The sequence below is a fragment of the Micromys minutus genome, assembly GCF_963924665.1.
Source record: "Micromys minutus genome assembly, chromosome: 11".
Lineage (NCBI taxonomy): Eukaryota > Metazoa > Chordata > Mammalia > Rodentia > Muridae > Micromys > Micromys minutus.
This window is the reverse complement of record NC_137980.1, coordinates 27855276-27870664: the sequence shown is the minus strand read 5'-3', so window position 1 is coordinate 27870664 and position 15389 is coordinate 27855276. Positions and strand designations below refer to the sequence as shown.

General features: G+C 41.7%; 1 protein-coding gene across 4 annotated transcripts in view; it reads left to right on the top strand.

The window, feature by feature from the left end:
- Positions 1 to 15389, top strand: part of ARHGAP24 (Rho GTPase activating protein 24) — a gene marked incomplete at its 5' end in the record, with an annotated part of 368413 nt that overhangs the window by 306008 nt on the left and 47016 nt on the right. For 3 of the 4 annotated variants that reach the window (XM_080924805.1, XM_080924809.1, XM_080924808.1), the window contains one exon: positions 13624 to 13746. The exons of the other annotated variant lie outside the window; for it this stretch is intronic. In XM_080924805.1, the coding sequence (XP_080780931.1) occupies positions 13624 to 13746 (123 nt within the window). The remainder of the gene's footprint in view (positions 1 to 13623; positions 13747 to 15389) is intronic. 4 annotated transcript variants of the gene reach the window in all.

The window sequence follows — 15389 nt, the reverse complement described above, 5'->3', positions numbered from 1 at the left end:
AAAGAACAACCACTTTAGCTTTTCAGTGAAACTCATGAGTGTGCATGGGTGCACATGGCATCATGCCTGCATCCGTGTGTGCAGGTTCACATGTATGTAGATGTACGGAGCTCATAGGTTGATATTTCCTGTGTTCCCAGATGACTCTGCACCCTGTATAAAGTGAGTGGAGGGTCTCTCACTGGTATCCCAGGGATTACAGGTGGGCACCATGCCTTACCCCTGAGCCATCTCCCTAGCTGTACGATTGACTTCAGCATTATACACTTTCTGTTTTTGACCAGCATCTACAAACCAGTCCTTGGTCATGCTGTGCATGAGTGTGTTTATGTGCACGCAACACTCTCGTGTGTGACCATTGCTGAGTACCTCTGTTCTTACAGCTCTTCGAAGTTGTAGTTGTGACATTGTACTAGGGTTTTGTTTCCCTGGTTGACATTGCGCCACTCCGGTTGGCTGTATCTTAATCGTCTTTGTTTCCTGGCCTGTCACGTGTTGCTTCTTATCTGTGGTTTCACTCCACAGTTTCAGCACCTGTACCAGGCTTCCATCCAACAATTTTGAACAAAAGATTCCAGAAATAATTCATCAGTTTTAAATGGCATACTATCTCGGCTTAGTACGATCAGACCATACAGTCTCACTCCATTCTGTTCAGGAAATATACAACTGCCTGTCCGTGAGCCATTTAATAAGTTCTCCTTTATCAGACAGATGTCACCATATCATACTTACTGCAGTGTTAATGATCAAGTACCTTAACTGCACTTAATAAGTCCCCGAGGTGCGGGTCACAATGCTGCTCTTAGGGTGCAACAGAGAGAAGCTGTAACATGTTTTTCTTAGTAAAAGGGTGTAAACTTATTTAATATATGTGTGTAGGAATCACTACTATTTTTGTTTTCTGTGTCTAACTGGGATCTTGGAATTTGTCCCTCCATGGGCTAAGGAGGCCACGGTAGAGATGCTCAAAATGCATTCTTAAAAGCAGCCTTCAGTACAACAGGCTTCCTTTAACAATGGAGTCACTGTTAGCAAGCAGTTTAGTCAGGTAAAAATACACAGGCAGCAGGAAGGAAAAGTTAGGAAACAAAAGAGAGAAGGGAAGGGAGGAATGGGTAGGGACACATCTCAGAATGTGACCAGAAAAGAGGAGAAAGTCCAGAGCATGTGACAGCTAACAGTGCAGCCCAAGGCTGCTGCAATATGTACAAGACTCATCCATGTCTCCATGCACAGAGTCCACATGTGCTTACATTCCCTCCACAGCCACAATAGGACTGTGACTGTGGTACCTTTATCATCCTCATCTTCATCATCATCATCATCATCCTCATCCTCATCATCATCCTCATCCTCATCCTCCTCCTCATCATCATTATCCTCCTCCTCATCATCATCATCCTCATCAAGACTCATTTCTTAAGATCCCTTTCCTTGAGAATACCCTCTCATTACACAGCTTGGCACTTCTCTTTTAAAGTTAACATTTAATTTTAGTATATACATAAAACAATTGGATGTGTTTCTGGTTCACTGTGTAAGGTGTCTTACCGCACAAGCGATGCCAATAAATATCAAAAAGACTAAATGACTGTTGGGTTCATGCTTTAGGGTTGTATCCACTTAGCTACTGCCTCTTTAGTAAGACCGTGATGCTCTGGCAGTAAAGAGCATCATAAATTCTTCCTGTGCCCACCACAGCACATACACATAGAATGTAAATGTTACATCAACGAATTACCATCCTCACTTACGGTTCTGGATATTTTCTCTTCCCTGGATGAAGAATGCTGTGATTGAAGGATGAATATGTGTCAGTTGCCTGATGTGACAGTATGAATGAGTCCTTCCCGACAAAGAGGACACAGTCGAGGAGACTCTCCGCAAGGACCCTCTTACAAGCCTGTGAGCGGCTTGGGAGGGAGTCATAAACAACATTGAAGAGCCAGTGCTCTAGTGACAATGTGACAGCACTTTCGGTCTAAGACAGAGCAGCAGAACATTCCTAGTTGAGTTCCCAATAAAGTCCTGAAATGACTCTAGAGTTTTAACCTAGACACAGGGGCAGCTACGAACTACACACTTAAGGAGCAGGGACCTAAACACGGGTGAAATTAGGGCGTGTGTCTGGGAGGAAACCACCACCCGTTCATTAAAACAGGCCTTAATAAACTTAGCTTTAGCATCCAGTATTTCCTAAGATCCTGTGAGGTCTGATGAGCTCACAGTATTTAACATGTCTCAGGTCTAGCGTGTAGTCATATTGAAGAACAACAAGTGATACTGTCAATTAACAGCATCATCTGATTCTTCAGTACCCTAGTCATTTAGTCAAGAATCGTCTTAACCTCAGGGCTAGTGCAGCCCTGCTCTGTACCTGCTGCTGAGTTAGTCTCCAGGTGTTACATGCTGCAGACCAGTGCACTGTCTGCGCTGTGGGTTTCCTGACTTTGACGTATTAATAGGATCTACTGACCTTGAGGTATTGATAGAATCTCCGGTGAACTTAAATTATTCCTGCTGTCAACTGGAAAGTGCTCTTTAATAAGTGTATGGCCTCGGGTGTCTTGCTTTCTCTACTCGGGGTACATGAATGTACCAAAGGCAGGATCAGGAAAGATGAGTCAATTTCCTCTCCAGTAGCTGTCTTATATTTTACGTGTAACTTTTAAGAATTTCATGCACGACTGTTGCATCGACATTATCCCTGTCCTTTTCTTCCCTGCGACATCTTCTCTGCCCCATTCCATGACCTCGTCTTTTTTACCATTATGTTATATACCTGTGTACACATGTATAGATATGTGCATACACACTTATATACTACTGCTGAGTGAATTTGGTGTTATGCATAGGTGTTTGTGCCCAGGGCTGACCACTTGGGCTCAGATAACCTATGCAAGGGCTTATCCCTGGAGAACACTGATTCTCCCTCCTGCAGAAGCCACTGTTTACTTGTAGCTCTTTGATAGAGGTAGAACCATGTGGAATTCCCCGTCCTGAACGGCCTGTCATCTGCTGTCATTATGCCATTCATATGTTCAGCCAATCACATGGCTGATGTTTCGTGAGAGCATTTTAGCAGGTATAGCTATGAAACACCATCTAGAAGCAGTTGTCCTGAGCCCTGGAGATATACTCTATACTTCTTCTTGTACAGTTTTAAGCAGTATTGCCTTTCACTTAGAAATATGCCTGTCAATCAGCCAATCTGCAGTCTAAGCTTATACATGTTTAGTTTAATTTTTGCATGCATGTCAAATGAGATACTCCAAATGATCACATTTTTTTTTGCTTGCAATATTACTGCATGCAGCTGAGAGTATTATTCATTAAATGTCTCTGTGCTGGGCTGAGTTGTAGCAGATTTAGATGATTAGTCTTCAGTGTAAAATTAAGAGGAGCACAGCACCAATCTATCAGCAGGAAGGATCAAATTTTAATTTATTGCAGTGTGGGGGAAAATTAAAGCACTTCAGGAATTCAAAGAAGTACTTATTTGTACAAGATATGAAAGATAATCCATGACAGAAAATGAATGCTATGTAAATGGCCTCAAAGCATGTGCTAGGTGCTTTTCCTGAAGTGATTTTAACTCGGGTTTCAAAACTTTCCTATTGAACTCAGTCACCCATAGTTCATATAAAATCCAGACGACATTTTCAGAAGTAAGCCCCATGTCAATAAAGAGAAACTGCTGAGAACTTCGAAGTTATTCTCGTTAGTAAATTCTACATATTAGTTTGCTGAAGAGCCAATGTGTGTGTGTGTGTGTGTGTGTGTGTGTGTGTGTGTGTGTGTCTGTGTGCATGCCTGTGTGAATGTGTAGTCTTGATACTTCAGATTGATGTCATTTTGTCCTAAGCAGACTGTGGAATGGCTGTTTACTTACCTACTGAGTGAAGAAAGATGCAGGTAGAGGGAAGCATGTGGACGGGGGTTGGGGGGGAGGGCTAGGCTCTCAGGCTGTCTGCTGCTGAGCTATGTTTTCTAGTGTTGAGTCCCTTTCTATAGCATGTCGTTGTACTTAGAAGTTTACCTATTTACTTTCATCCTTTCCTTGAACTCGGTTAATATCATGAAGACTGGGAAGGCATTTGGGACTAAATCCAGGGACCACATCTCAGATTTGAAGAGGTTACCAAGGTGGTCCCTCTTTCTAGCAAACATGAAGCTTGAAACCAAGATGCTGGGACTTGAAAAAAGTGATGGAAGAAAGACAGCCAAGAATTCATTATATATTTGTTTCATATCTGCTGACAAGCATGTGTTAAAAAACAATACAATGGTGTATTAATACTACGCTTTTCAATAATTTATTATTTTCATTGATAACCTAGTATTGTTTATATTCCTGGGGTACAAAGCAATGTTATATTTTGTGAATATAGTAAAATGATTAGATGAGTTTGCCGACTAACCAGGACTGTATTCATTGCCTCAAAAATTGTATGTATTTTAGGTGAGGACAGTTGAAAAAAATAAAACAATTTTGAAGTGCATAATATTCATAATTAGTAAATCATCTTGAGATGTAAGAAAACTAAGGAATATTCTTATTTCCCCGGTCTGAGATTTTGACCCCTCGTCTCCCCACTTTACTCTCTTTCTGTTCTGTGTAAACAAGCAGTGTCTGTCTTTCTGTATCTGCAGACACATGCACACATGCCAAGAGGCTAAAGAAGAACATGGAGTCTCCTACTCTGTGACTCTGTCTTATTCCCTTATGGTGGGGCCTTTCACTGAACCTGAGGCTGAGATGGTCCACAGCAGCCCCAGTGATCTTCTCCTCTTTCAATGTCGTGGTTACAATGACTTATGTGCCCATGATATTTTTCTTTTTAAATTAATTTATTCATTTTTTTTGGAGACATGGTTTCTCTGGATTGCCCCACCTGTTCTTCGGCACACTCTGTAGACCAGGCTGTCCTCAAACTCACAGAGGTCTACCTTCCTCTGCCACTCAAGTGTGGTCCACATTTAGCTGTGCCCTGGGGTATGTGAATGCCCCTCGGGCAGACAAAACTGGAGTGTGCTAGGCCACATTCCACCCTCACCACCACTAGGGGACTGGGTTGTAGAACACAGCCTAAGATGGGGGTCCAAGCTCAGGTGAATAAAGAGTACAGGCTGAAGCCAAGAAGGTAGGGGCTCCCAGACTCCAAGGGATCCAGTTGCCACTGGGAATTGTTTGGAGTTGGGAACAAGGGTGCAGTAATAAGCCCAGGGACAGGGAGGGCGAACACTGGCTTAGCTCTGGGGTGAGTGTTCAAATCCAGTGGGTAGAAGGGCCTTTTGTATAATTAAGGCTTTCCCCAGTTGTGGTTCTTTATTAGAGAGACAGTCCTGTTTGTTCAAACTGTTTATTCATTGTTCTATGTAGAAAATGGGTGCATACGGCTTACTCAGGATGGACCAGAGATTAAATACCTTTTGTAGGAAGAATGTCTGGGAAGGAAAGCTTATTACCTAAGCCCTTGGTACAAGCCCATCTAGATAACGCATTAGCATATGCTCTGTGTTCGGTTAGGTGACTAGTGATCATGTTCTTCATGTGAGGTGTTGTAGTCATGTATTCCAGGACAAGAACCAGGTCAAGAGTAGATGAAAAGCCTACGCTTCTCAGATATGAGAATCTACCGAGGTTTCTAAATATTTGTCTGGTAACACTGTTCCACTTGCCCTACACCCAAGTGCTGGAATTAAATTATTATTATTATTATTATTATTATCATCATCATCATCATCAACATCATCATTATTATTATTATTATTATTATTATTATTATTATTATTATTATTATTATTATTTGAACCCTCTGGGGATCTGAATTCTGGTCTTTTTCAGCAAACATTTTTTCCTAACTAACTGTGTCCCTATCCCCCCGTCAATGTGTCTTAAGGTCTTGATGGCAAATAAAATTATGTCAAGAAAAGGAAAAATTATTTCAAGAGGTGGAAATAAGTTCATGAAATACTTTTAAGATTTTTGAGCTTTGCAGTGATTGTCTACGGCTTGGCATGTGTTGTGATTTTTTTAATATATAACTCCATTGGTGTGGTGCAGGCTGCCTCAGACAATTATTGAGATTGTAAAAAATTTCAGATTTGTATCCATAGTCATGCTTAGCATCATCTAAGAACACTGTTACTGAGGAGCAGACACAAGCTAACATCTTTATGGGACGATTTAGAGTCAAGCTGGGATCAGAAGTAACTTTCCATTTGAGGGTGTTGGTCTCTGTTGTATTATGGTGGAATAAATGGAATAACTGGATGAGACCCTCAGCTCCAGGTGCGAGGTGCAAATCAGAAATGAAACATCGATTTCCCCCAACATTTCTTTTAGGAAAACAGCTGACTTTATGAAGTTACAGTTTGTACTCTGTTCATATCAAGAACATAAATATGACCACATCTTTTTTACAGTGGGGGTGGTAGTCCTGAAACACCAATATCCTTGTCCACTACAGAATCAGACATTCTTGACAAAGGCTGTATGTCCTGTAAAGCACTGTTCCTTCATGGAAGCCATAATGTCCCTACGGTACAGCCTACATCTTTCTCTCCTTTTCTCTGGAATTGCAGGAATCCAGAGGGCCAAACAAAAATGGTGGAGACAAAGTAGTAGATAGTATACCTGCATAAAACACTGGAATCAAAATAGAAATTAGAGCACACCCTTAGCTGCATATAAGAATAATCACTAGCTCTTATCTGTTGAGTAATCATATTTTTATGCATCTATGATAATGTTAGGTTTTATAATATCATTTATGTATACTCAGAACACACTCTGTAAAACTGTTGCTGTGTTAAAATGAATAACTAGCAGCTGAGCAATTAAAATCAAGAAATGAAGAAAAACATTCCAATTAAATTAAAGTTTTTAAAAATACCTTAATGAATAATACACTTCAGTGAAAAATTTTAAATGTATCTTTATAAATAATTCATGAGCTTAAACCCTTTCCTTTTAGTGGTATATTTATATAAATATTATATACTTTAAGATCAAAACTCTTAGGAGAGTGAATTATATTAACTTTCGTATCCTGCCAGCTATCATTTTTTTCCACTAAATATTTCTTACATTTATCTTCTTTTAAGTGTGTATGTGCTTGTGTATGTATGTTTGTGCATGTGTTTGTGAGTAGTGTGTATAGTGTGTGCATGCTTGTGTGCACATGTGTGTGTGTGTGCTTTGCTTATGAAGGCCTGAAGAGGATATGAGATGGTTGGAATAGGAACTATAGACAGTTTTCATCTGTCTGATGTAGTGGACGTTGGGAAACTGTCAGGTCTTCAGGAAGGACACTGTGTGCTCTTAACTGCTAAGCCATCTATCTCTCTTACCTTGTGAATAATTCTTGTAAGCATATAAACCTGTAATATTTCCCATTTTAGAACTCTTGTAAACACACACAGAGAGAGAGAGAGAGAGAGAGAGAGAGAGAGAGAGAGAGAGAGAGAGAGAGAGAGAAGAGGGGGGGTTCTACTTTGTTCTATACTGAAATTCTAGAAGATTTGCTTATAATGGCTGTATCTGTCTCCTCCAGTTGAAGAACACATTCCTATAAGACATACTGTGTCTGTTGGCTCTGGGTAACCCCATACACTGAAGTAGTTCTGACAAGGCTGCCAATGATCTCCTTAACCTGGTGATTTATTTGTACCTTTAACTCTCCTGTGATCTCTGCCTTTCCTAACTTTGTGATCAACAATCATGAAGTCCCCATACTTCGCAGCGTTTGAGCCTTTCACCTCTCCCATTCTTCTTCTAAAGCTCTCAACTGATTCATTTCCAGTGATGGTCTTCCTTAATGATGGCAAACAATGTTCTCTTGTCCAGTGACATCCAAGTCAGTATAGTCAGTCCAGATGCTGACCCAGGCTCTCTCTTTCCTTTTTATTTCCTCTGTATCCTCAGGACCTAGAATTCTGATGACAGCAGCAGGTTTGTCACAGCTATGTCCCCTGCCTCATCTCCCAGGATTATTTTTAAAACCAGATCCAGTGATATAAAGATAATTTGCAAAGTGTAAATAAGTTACCAACTGAATTTATTATTAGCCTTGCAGCTTTGTAATGCTCCAAAAACAATAGGAGGAAACCACTATAAGATAAGCTCTCATGTGTCTGAGCATTTTCATCTAGACCTTCAGACACAGTATCTGCCTCCAATTTCAATACACAAATTACCTTAGCAAACGCTGGGCATGAGGGATAGTGGAACAATGAATCTGTATTCAAATCAAAACGAAACGTCTTAATGTTCACTTTGATAAAATAAGCTATCTTTAATGCATGAGGCTTTATGACTAACGAATTGCCAGACTTTTGAATATTAACTTAAATGGCCTGTTCTTACAAAGCTGGCCACAGTGTTGATCATTTACAATGCAAACAAGCAATTAGATATGGTATATGATCCATGCTGTCAAAGCTCAGGGCTGACTGAAGGACAAACCCAGGGTGAGCATGGTAACAAGAGGCCTGTGGTTGAAAGCCACAAATCTTAAATCTTAAATCTCGCCCAGTTACGGTAAGTAGTCCTCCTGCATCAGGAGCTCTCTGACTTCCTTGTGCATCAGAAAGGAGGATCATAAAGTATGCTGTTCCTTTATTTCTCAGCAATTCCCACCAGGAAATTTCAGCTTGCTTCTGGAACTGAGTGACTAGACTTTAAACCATTGACAAAACTCGATGCTAAAAGCCCGAAGTACTCACAATCTTGACTTCCCGGTACAGTCTGGGGAGTAGGTAGTTGATACAGTCAAATGATGTCCTCAGTTCTCACTGATGTGTGGAGCCCTTATGTGCTTTTCAGAAGAGTCTGAGAAGTCAGAAAATTAGTGGGAATCTAAAGTGTGCCTACTGGAAATGTTAAAGTATCAAAATTAACCCTTTTAAAGTAAATGTATTGTGCTGTGTATGGTGTTACATGCCTATAATCCCAGCATTTGGAGAGCTGATGCAGGAGGATCATACATTAAAGACCAACCTGTACTGCACATATATACAGAGACACAGCCTCAGAACAATAAATCTAAATTCACCAAAACTAATAGGATGAATATTGCCTAACTACTTTAAAAACATGAAGATGCAGATCAGCAGTGGCTTGAGAGATAAATCATTATTTCCTTTCTTATTAAAAAGAATTTCCTTTGGAATTATATTCAAAATGTTTTGTAGAAATAAACTATTCTCTTGCATTTTAAATAAGCTTGTTGGAAATAAGCTCGAACATGTGTGGTTACCATCCACTTTGAGCAAATCATTTAAAAAACACAAAAATTTAATTCACTGCCAGTCTTTACATTTGCTTACTAGAGAGAACACACACACACACACACACACACACACACACACACACAGAGAGAGAGAGAGAACACGCATACATATCTTTTCTGAGAAACTATCTTACCTTTTACTTCAAAACTGAACTAGCAACTTGTAATTGTTTTTCCCTAAGGTAAAATGAAAAAAAAAAAAAAATCTGTGTGTGTGTGGATTAGCTAGCTTTCTTTTATGTTAGTTAAATGTCTGAAATGAACTGTTTATATGAAGGAAAGTTGTTCGTATTTTCCCGCAGGATTTCAAAGCTCCCAGTTTCAGGCCTCTAGCAAAGCAGTGTGTCATGGTGGGGTGCACACAGCACATGCTCAGCGAGTCACCAGCAAGAGATGGGTAGTAGCAACAATACCTCACTCACAGGCATCCGTCCAAGGGCTGCTTGGTCCCACTGGGCTCCACCTTGGAATAGTTCCACCACCTCCCAGTAGTGCTATGAGCTAGCACCCGAGCCTGCACCCTTCAGCCACGTTTAAAATAGAAAACATTCTGGAACTTTCCATTCAATGTGTCAGTATAATGTGTCTTACATTTCAGAAGGCTGATCAATAATGGTGGCGGTCCCTTTTGTCATCGAGAAAGTCCCAAGTTCCTGACTGCAACCGTGTGTGTGTGTGTGTGTGTGTGTGTGTGTGTATGTGCATATGTATATGTTTACATATGCATCAGCCTTCATTACTCTACCTTATAAGTTGTACAAAAGATAACCACATCAAATATTTAATTTTGTTTTGAGAAGGGTGAAATGAGCAAGTGCAGTTTACGGGTACCCTTGAAAACGTGCGAATACTTTCTGTTACATGCAAGCAAGCACCATGGAATGATGTGACCTACTTAGCTCCCGTAAAATCATCAGACCTCGAAGTGCAGCCTGAGCAGCAAGCGTTACTGCCAATGGGAGTTACCATCCCGAAGTCACGCCCCTAATATGTGTGCAGATCCACCAGCATGTAGAGGCGGTTTTCAAAAACTGAACTCTGCGTAAGTTTAAGCAAAAGTGCAGGACAGAGAATGTGTAGCGTAAGGTGCACATAGATGTGTGCGCCCGCATCTTAGGTATGAATATAAGTTATGGAATTCTGCCGTGAGAGGTAAAGCTGTGTTGTTCTTAAAGTTCACCTCTTGAAGTAATGTTGGTTTCTCCAAAATACTTACATCACACATTAGATCCTGCCAAAGAGATAACAACAGAAAATTAAACTTCACCTACGGGATTCAAAGTTTTAATTGTTGATTTGTTCTTTCATGGGAAGAAATATCTGCTAAGTTCTATTTGGAGCCCTTTAATTGCAATGCACAGTAAGTGGTTTGTAGCAGCAGGGCCATATATAATTAGAAGGCATTTGTGCTTGGCACCACCTGTTTTTAGGAAGGGATCTCTGTTATCTTTTCAGAAGTCTGCCCTCCCCTATCTTAGTAGATATCGCCTTAGACGCATCATGGCTGCCTGGAACCTCTGCATATGCTCCCAACACATAAACACAGAAATTAACACAATCCATGCATTGTACATAGTATGAGATAAGCAGCAATAGGGAAAAAATGTATCATGATATATTGCTAAATTTCATGCCTCAGATTTTCATGCAGTGTTTTTAGGCACCCACAAGTATCTAAAACCTCAGAAAGTGTGAACTCTGGGTAGTGCATTCATGATGCATATCATTACTTCATTGTGGTTTTTAGTAAAGTAATGTGTGTTTCCACCAAGACCAGTGCCAAAGGCTGTTCTAAACCATTCCCCTTCGCTGATGCACTGAGGAGCCAAGATCTATATCAGACCCTGGAGCTCACACATGGATTTCACAACTTTGATTGGCAGCCTAAATGAGATTCAAGGTCAGACACACAGCACCCTCAGCAGAGATAAAGAATCAAATAAAAAGTCTGGAATAATGGCCGGTTGTGTTTATCAGCTTCCTCTCCCTCTGCTCTGGGCAGACGGGCTCTGCAGAGGCTGGATCTTGTTTTCATCTCCAGCTCTGGCACTGGCTCTGGCTCTGTCTGTCTGTCTGTCTGTCTGTCTGTCTCTCTCTCTCTCTCCTCTCTCTCTCTCTCTCTCTCTCTCTCTCTCTCTCTCTCTCTCTCTAGGCTGAGTGACAGAGCAGGAAATTGCTATCTGATTTACTAAGCATCCTTCAGGCAAAAGCAAAGCAATAATTAAAATATTCTGATTTCAAAATGCTAATGATTTGGCTTGGTACAACGGTATAAACAGATCAGAATGCAAAACAGATTATTAGTCCTGTATCATACCAACTGAAGCACGATTTTATTTTACCATAGAGTTATTTCTGACACTCATATGTGATAGAGACATGCATGTGCGTGCTGAAGCATGCTATATTCACATGTATGTGCATTATGTAATTTAAATGTACGTTATTTAATGGTGTCAATGGAAGATAATGCTTACTGTTCTTGAATGATTGCTCACACATTTATTAGCTGTGTTGTCTTCCTGGTAAAAGGCAGTTAAATGAAATGCAGAAAATACAGAGTTTCTATTTTTGTACACTTTAGTTTATTTTCATATACTTTATCCTTATTCTCGCAAAAAGCAACTCTTTTTATTTAAGATTATTTTTGGTTTGGGGAAGCCTACTTGACATTCATTTTGCACATGTTTATCCAGTTGTATGAGAGGGATAAGATCAACTGAGCCCCTCAGTGGACAGACCTCACATTTCCCTCTATTTGCAGTGTTAGGAAAAAGATGAAGAGAGTGGGAGGCAGGGGGGATATGCCCCATGGAGGCACACTGATGCATGGGGACATCCCCTGAGGAACCAGCCAGAGGGCTGGTATAGTATGGACTAGAGTTTATTCAGGACATGGGGAGGGGAGTTAAGAGAGTAGTAGAGGCGGGGGGGGGGGAAGGAGAGGAGAGGAGAGGGAGGAGGCAGTGGGGCAAGTAGGGGGAGAACAAGGGCCAGCAAAGAGCAGGATCACAAGAGACCAAGAAAAAGAGAGCAGGGGGCAAGCAGCCATTTTTATAGTGCCAGGTAACTGTAGGGTGGGGTATACTTGGCTGTTGCCAGGTAACTGTGGGGTGGTGTTGACAGAATCCCAACACTCCTCAGCCAGGACATCTCAGCTAAGAAGGCCCTATAGAATCCAGGACTCAAATGCATGAAGTTAGCTTTCGAAGCTATGTGTGAATTAGTTTGTGTGTCCAAGGATAGAGGTAGGTAGTGTCTTTTGTAACCCGAAGCCTACAAGCCCTTCCCAGAAGTATTCCAGTCTACTTACAACTGATGAACTAACCAAATAATGTGATTTTATTGATCCGAAGGCTTTAAGTTTAGAACGTCTGGTGAAAAGTAAGTGCCAATAGCTACCGATCCCCTGAGCAGCTATTTTAGCATTAACCACCAGAATTTGGTGAAATGGCAACCCACTTTTTAAAATTCTTCTTTCGTCATCGTTATGAATGGTGTCTCAGGGCAGCTGCATGCTGCAGGCAGCACTGTACTCAGAGAAGCATCCTTATACCTCACGGATTCTCCAGGTCTGGGACAGGGTCAGCTGTGGCCACTCCTTCACTACACACCTGAAAACTACCTTCCGGAGGAACTAAAGCACACTATAGGGTTTCCCGGGCATTAAACTGTGTGCTTCAGAATTGAGCTCCTCAAATCTGATCTTACAGACTAAGATGATCTTCGGAGAACAGGTGGGTGGGGGAGAAGCACAACCCCCCCCTCTGCACGCAGGGCTTTTGAAAGTTCCTACTTCAGTGTCAGGGTCTTTGGCTTATGTAGTAGGCCAGGAATGCAACCACTCCACCCCCATTCCATAGTGTGCCCAGTACATCCTGGACCACGGATCTGATGTCTGCAGGGTGTGACCTAAGCAGGGTTCAGTGCTCCTGACGAAATTCCGAGAGCTCTGTGGACCACTACGCCATGATCTCCTCGTCCGCTTTGTCCTCTGCTTCTCCCTATTCAGCAGCTCTGTGAATGGACGGGATTATGAGATACTGCAGGCCCTTGGGTTGTTGCTAGGACAGAAAACCCCGGGCATTGTTTAGGGAATGGTATTCAGTCTCTAGTGTCCTCCTGGAAACATTGGAGCCCTTCCTTTTAAAACAGCAATCCCCACACCAGGTAGCTAAGGTAAATATTTCCAGTTCATTCAGTGGGACACAGAGCTGACCACATGAGGCCTCACCCTTGTTTCTGGGATATTTTTGGAGGCCGACGATGAAGAATCTTTAATCACCAGTTGAACTATCCACTGAGTGTTCTTATATTCTTGCAGGAGGTGAACGAGATCGGATGACAGCCAATCATGAGAGCTATCTCCTCATGGCGAGCACCCAGAATGACATGGAAGACTGGGTGAGGTCCATCCGCCGAGTCATATGGGGACCTTTTGGAGGAGGTGAGTCGATTTTAGCCATAAACAGCAGAAAGTAGAGGAAGCGATTGACCCCTTTCTTCTAGCTGCTAGTACTGTGAGCTCCTGTGTCCAAATGGGTAAAGGTTAAGATAAGCTATTCAACACTATTGGTAGATGCCCAGCTAGATGACTCCTAGAGGCTTAATCTAGATCACATATCATTAATAATCAAGCTTCTGCAACTATGTTGAATTCCAAAACGAAATAATATTAGGGTTTTTTTTTTATTTAAAAAAGAACATTTTCTATTTTTGACTAACAAGTGATTATGGTATACAAAAATGTCAAAGTGATTCCTATCTTATATGCTAATTTCAAAATTAATTAAAAATGAGTAAATAAAACCCAAGGGTTACTTCTTATGGAACTGACAAAAAAATGACTTAATAAATAGAATGTGTGTGTGTGTGTGTGTGTGTGTGTGTGTGAGATACATCTGTGGAGTGGCTGTACACTTGCACCAAGATACTGCAGAAACTGAGAGACCCACAGTGGGGTCCACACGTCCTATCACTTTATCGGCTCCCCCTATAGCCATCTTTAACTAGACCTGGGTTAACAACACTGACTGACAAACTACTTCTTAGAACGTGTCTCCTGTGTTCTGTGAGACAGGGCTGTGCAACTGTTGAAAGATCCCGACTCACCACAAGGAAGGAAGGAAGAAAGGAAGGAAAGAAGGAAGGAAGGAAGGAAGGAAGGAAGGAAGGAAGGAAGGAAGGAAGGAACAAAGGTTTAGTTCGAACTGGAACTTATATGGCAACAGTACACCAAGTGAAAGAGGCCAGGCCCTACCCCACCCCACAGTCCACACGTACGATTCTGTACACGGGAAAGCATGAATAGGACATTGGGAACAGAAGGAGCAGATGCCCTGAGCCAGGGTGGGGGCTGGGCTGGAGAGTGACAGATAGCTAACAGGCATGTAATGTCTTTTTGAGAAGATAAAAACACGGTCTAGGATTAACCGGTGATGCCTGTACACGCAACATGATCAAACCGCCACTGCGATGGGTACTTTACATGCATAGACCGTGCTCCAGATGTGTTTCAATAAAGCTCTTAGACACCCCTGGGTTGACATACTTCCCTCTGACCAGAGAACTCGTTCCCTTCCTGTATTTGCTTGTGGACCCTAGAGTCTATTAATTCCAAAGAGCCATTTCTTGCCATCCTCCTTCCTTTCCATCACCCAGACTTCTGTGGTCTTTGACTGTGGGCGCCTGGCCTGCCTTCTGCAGCTTGACACCATTGGATACATCTTAAAAGTTGGTATCACCGTTCTGGCACCTCCCTGTGGAAGTTACAAAATAGGTGCTTTTAGAAGGTTGAAGTTCTTCATAAGGTCCTTAAGCCTCAAAATGTTTAGGTCGCATATGCATACAAAGTACTTGCTCTTTCTGATGTTACCATAACGGGCCTTGAGTCAAGTGTGGTAAGCACCTGAGGAGCTTTTCTAGCACCTCACTCTCCTTGCAATTAAAAACTGAGTAGGAAAGAGAGAAACTGTAGGACTCTTCATCAAATGAAGACAGTTATTTTACAACTATTCAGATTGACCGCTCAGCTGGGAAACTCGATCTGGGCTGCCTGCTTAAAGCTCTTATGTTGGGAAGCAAATTGTG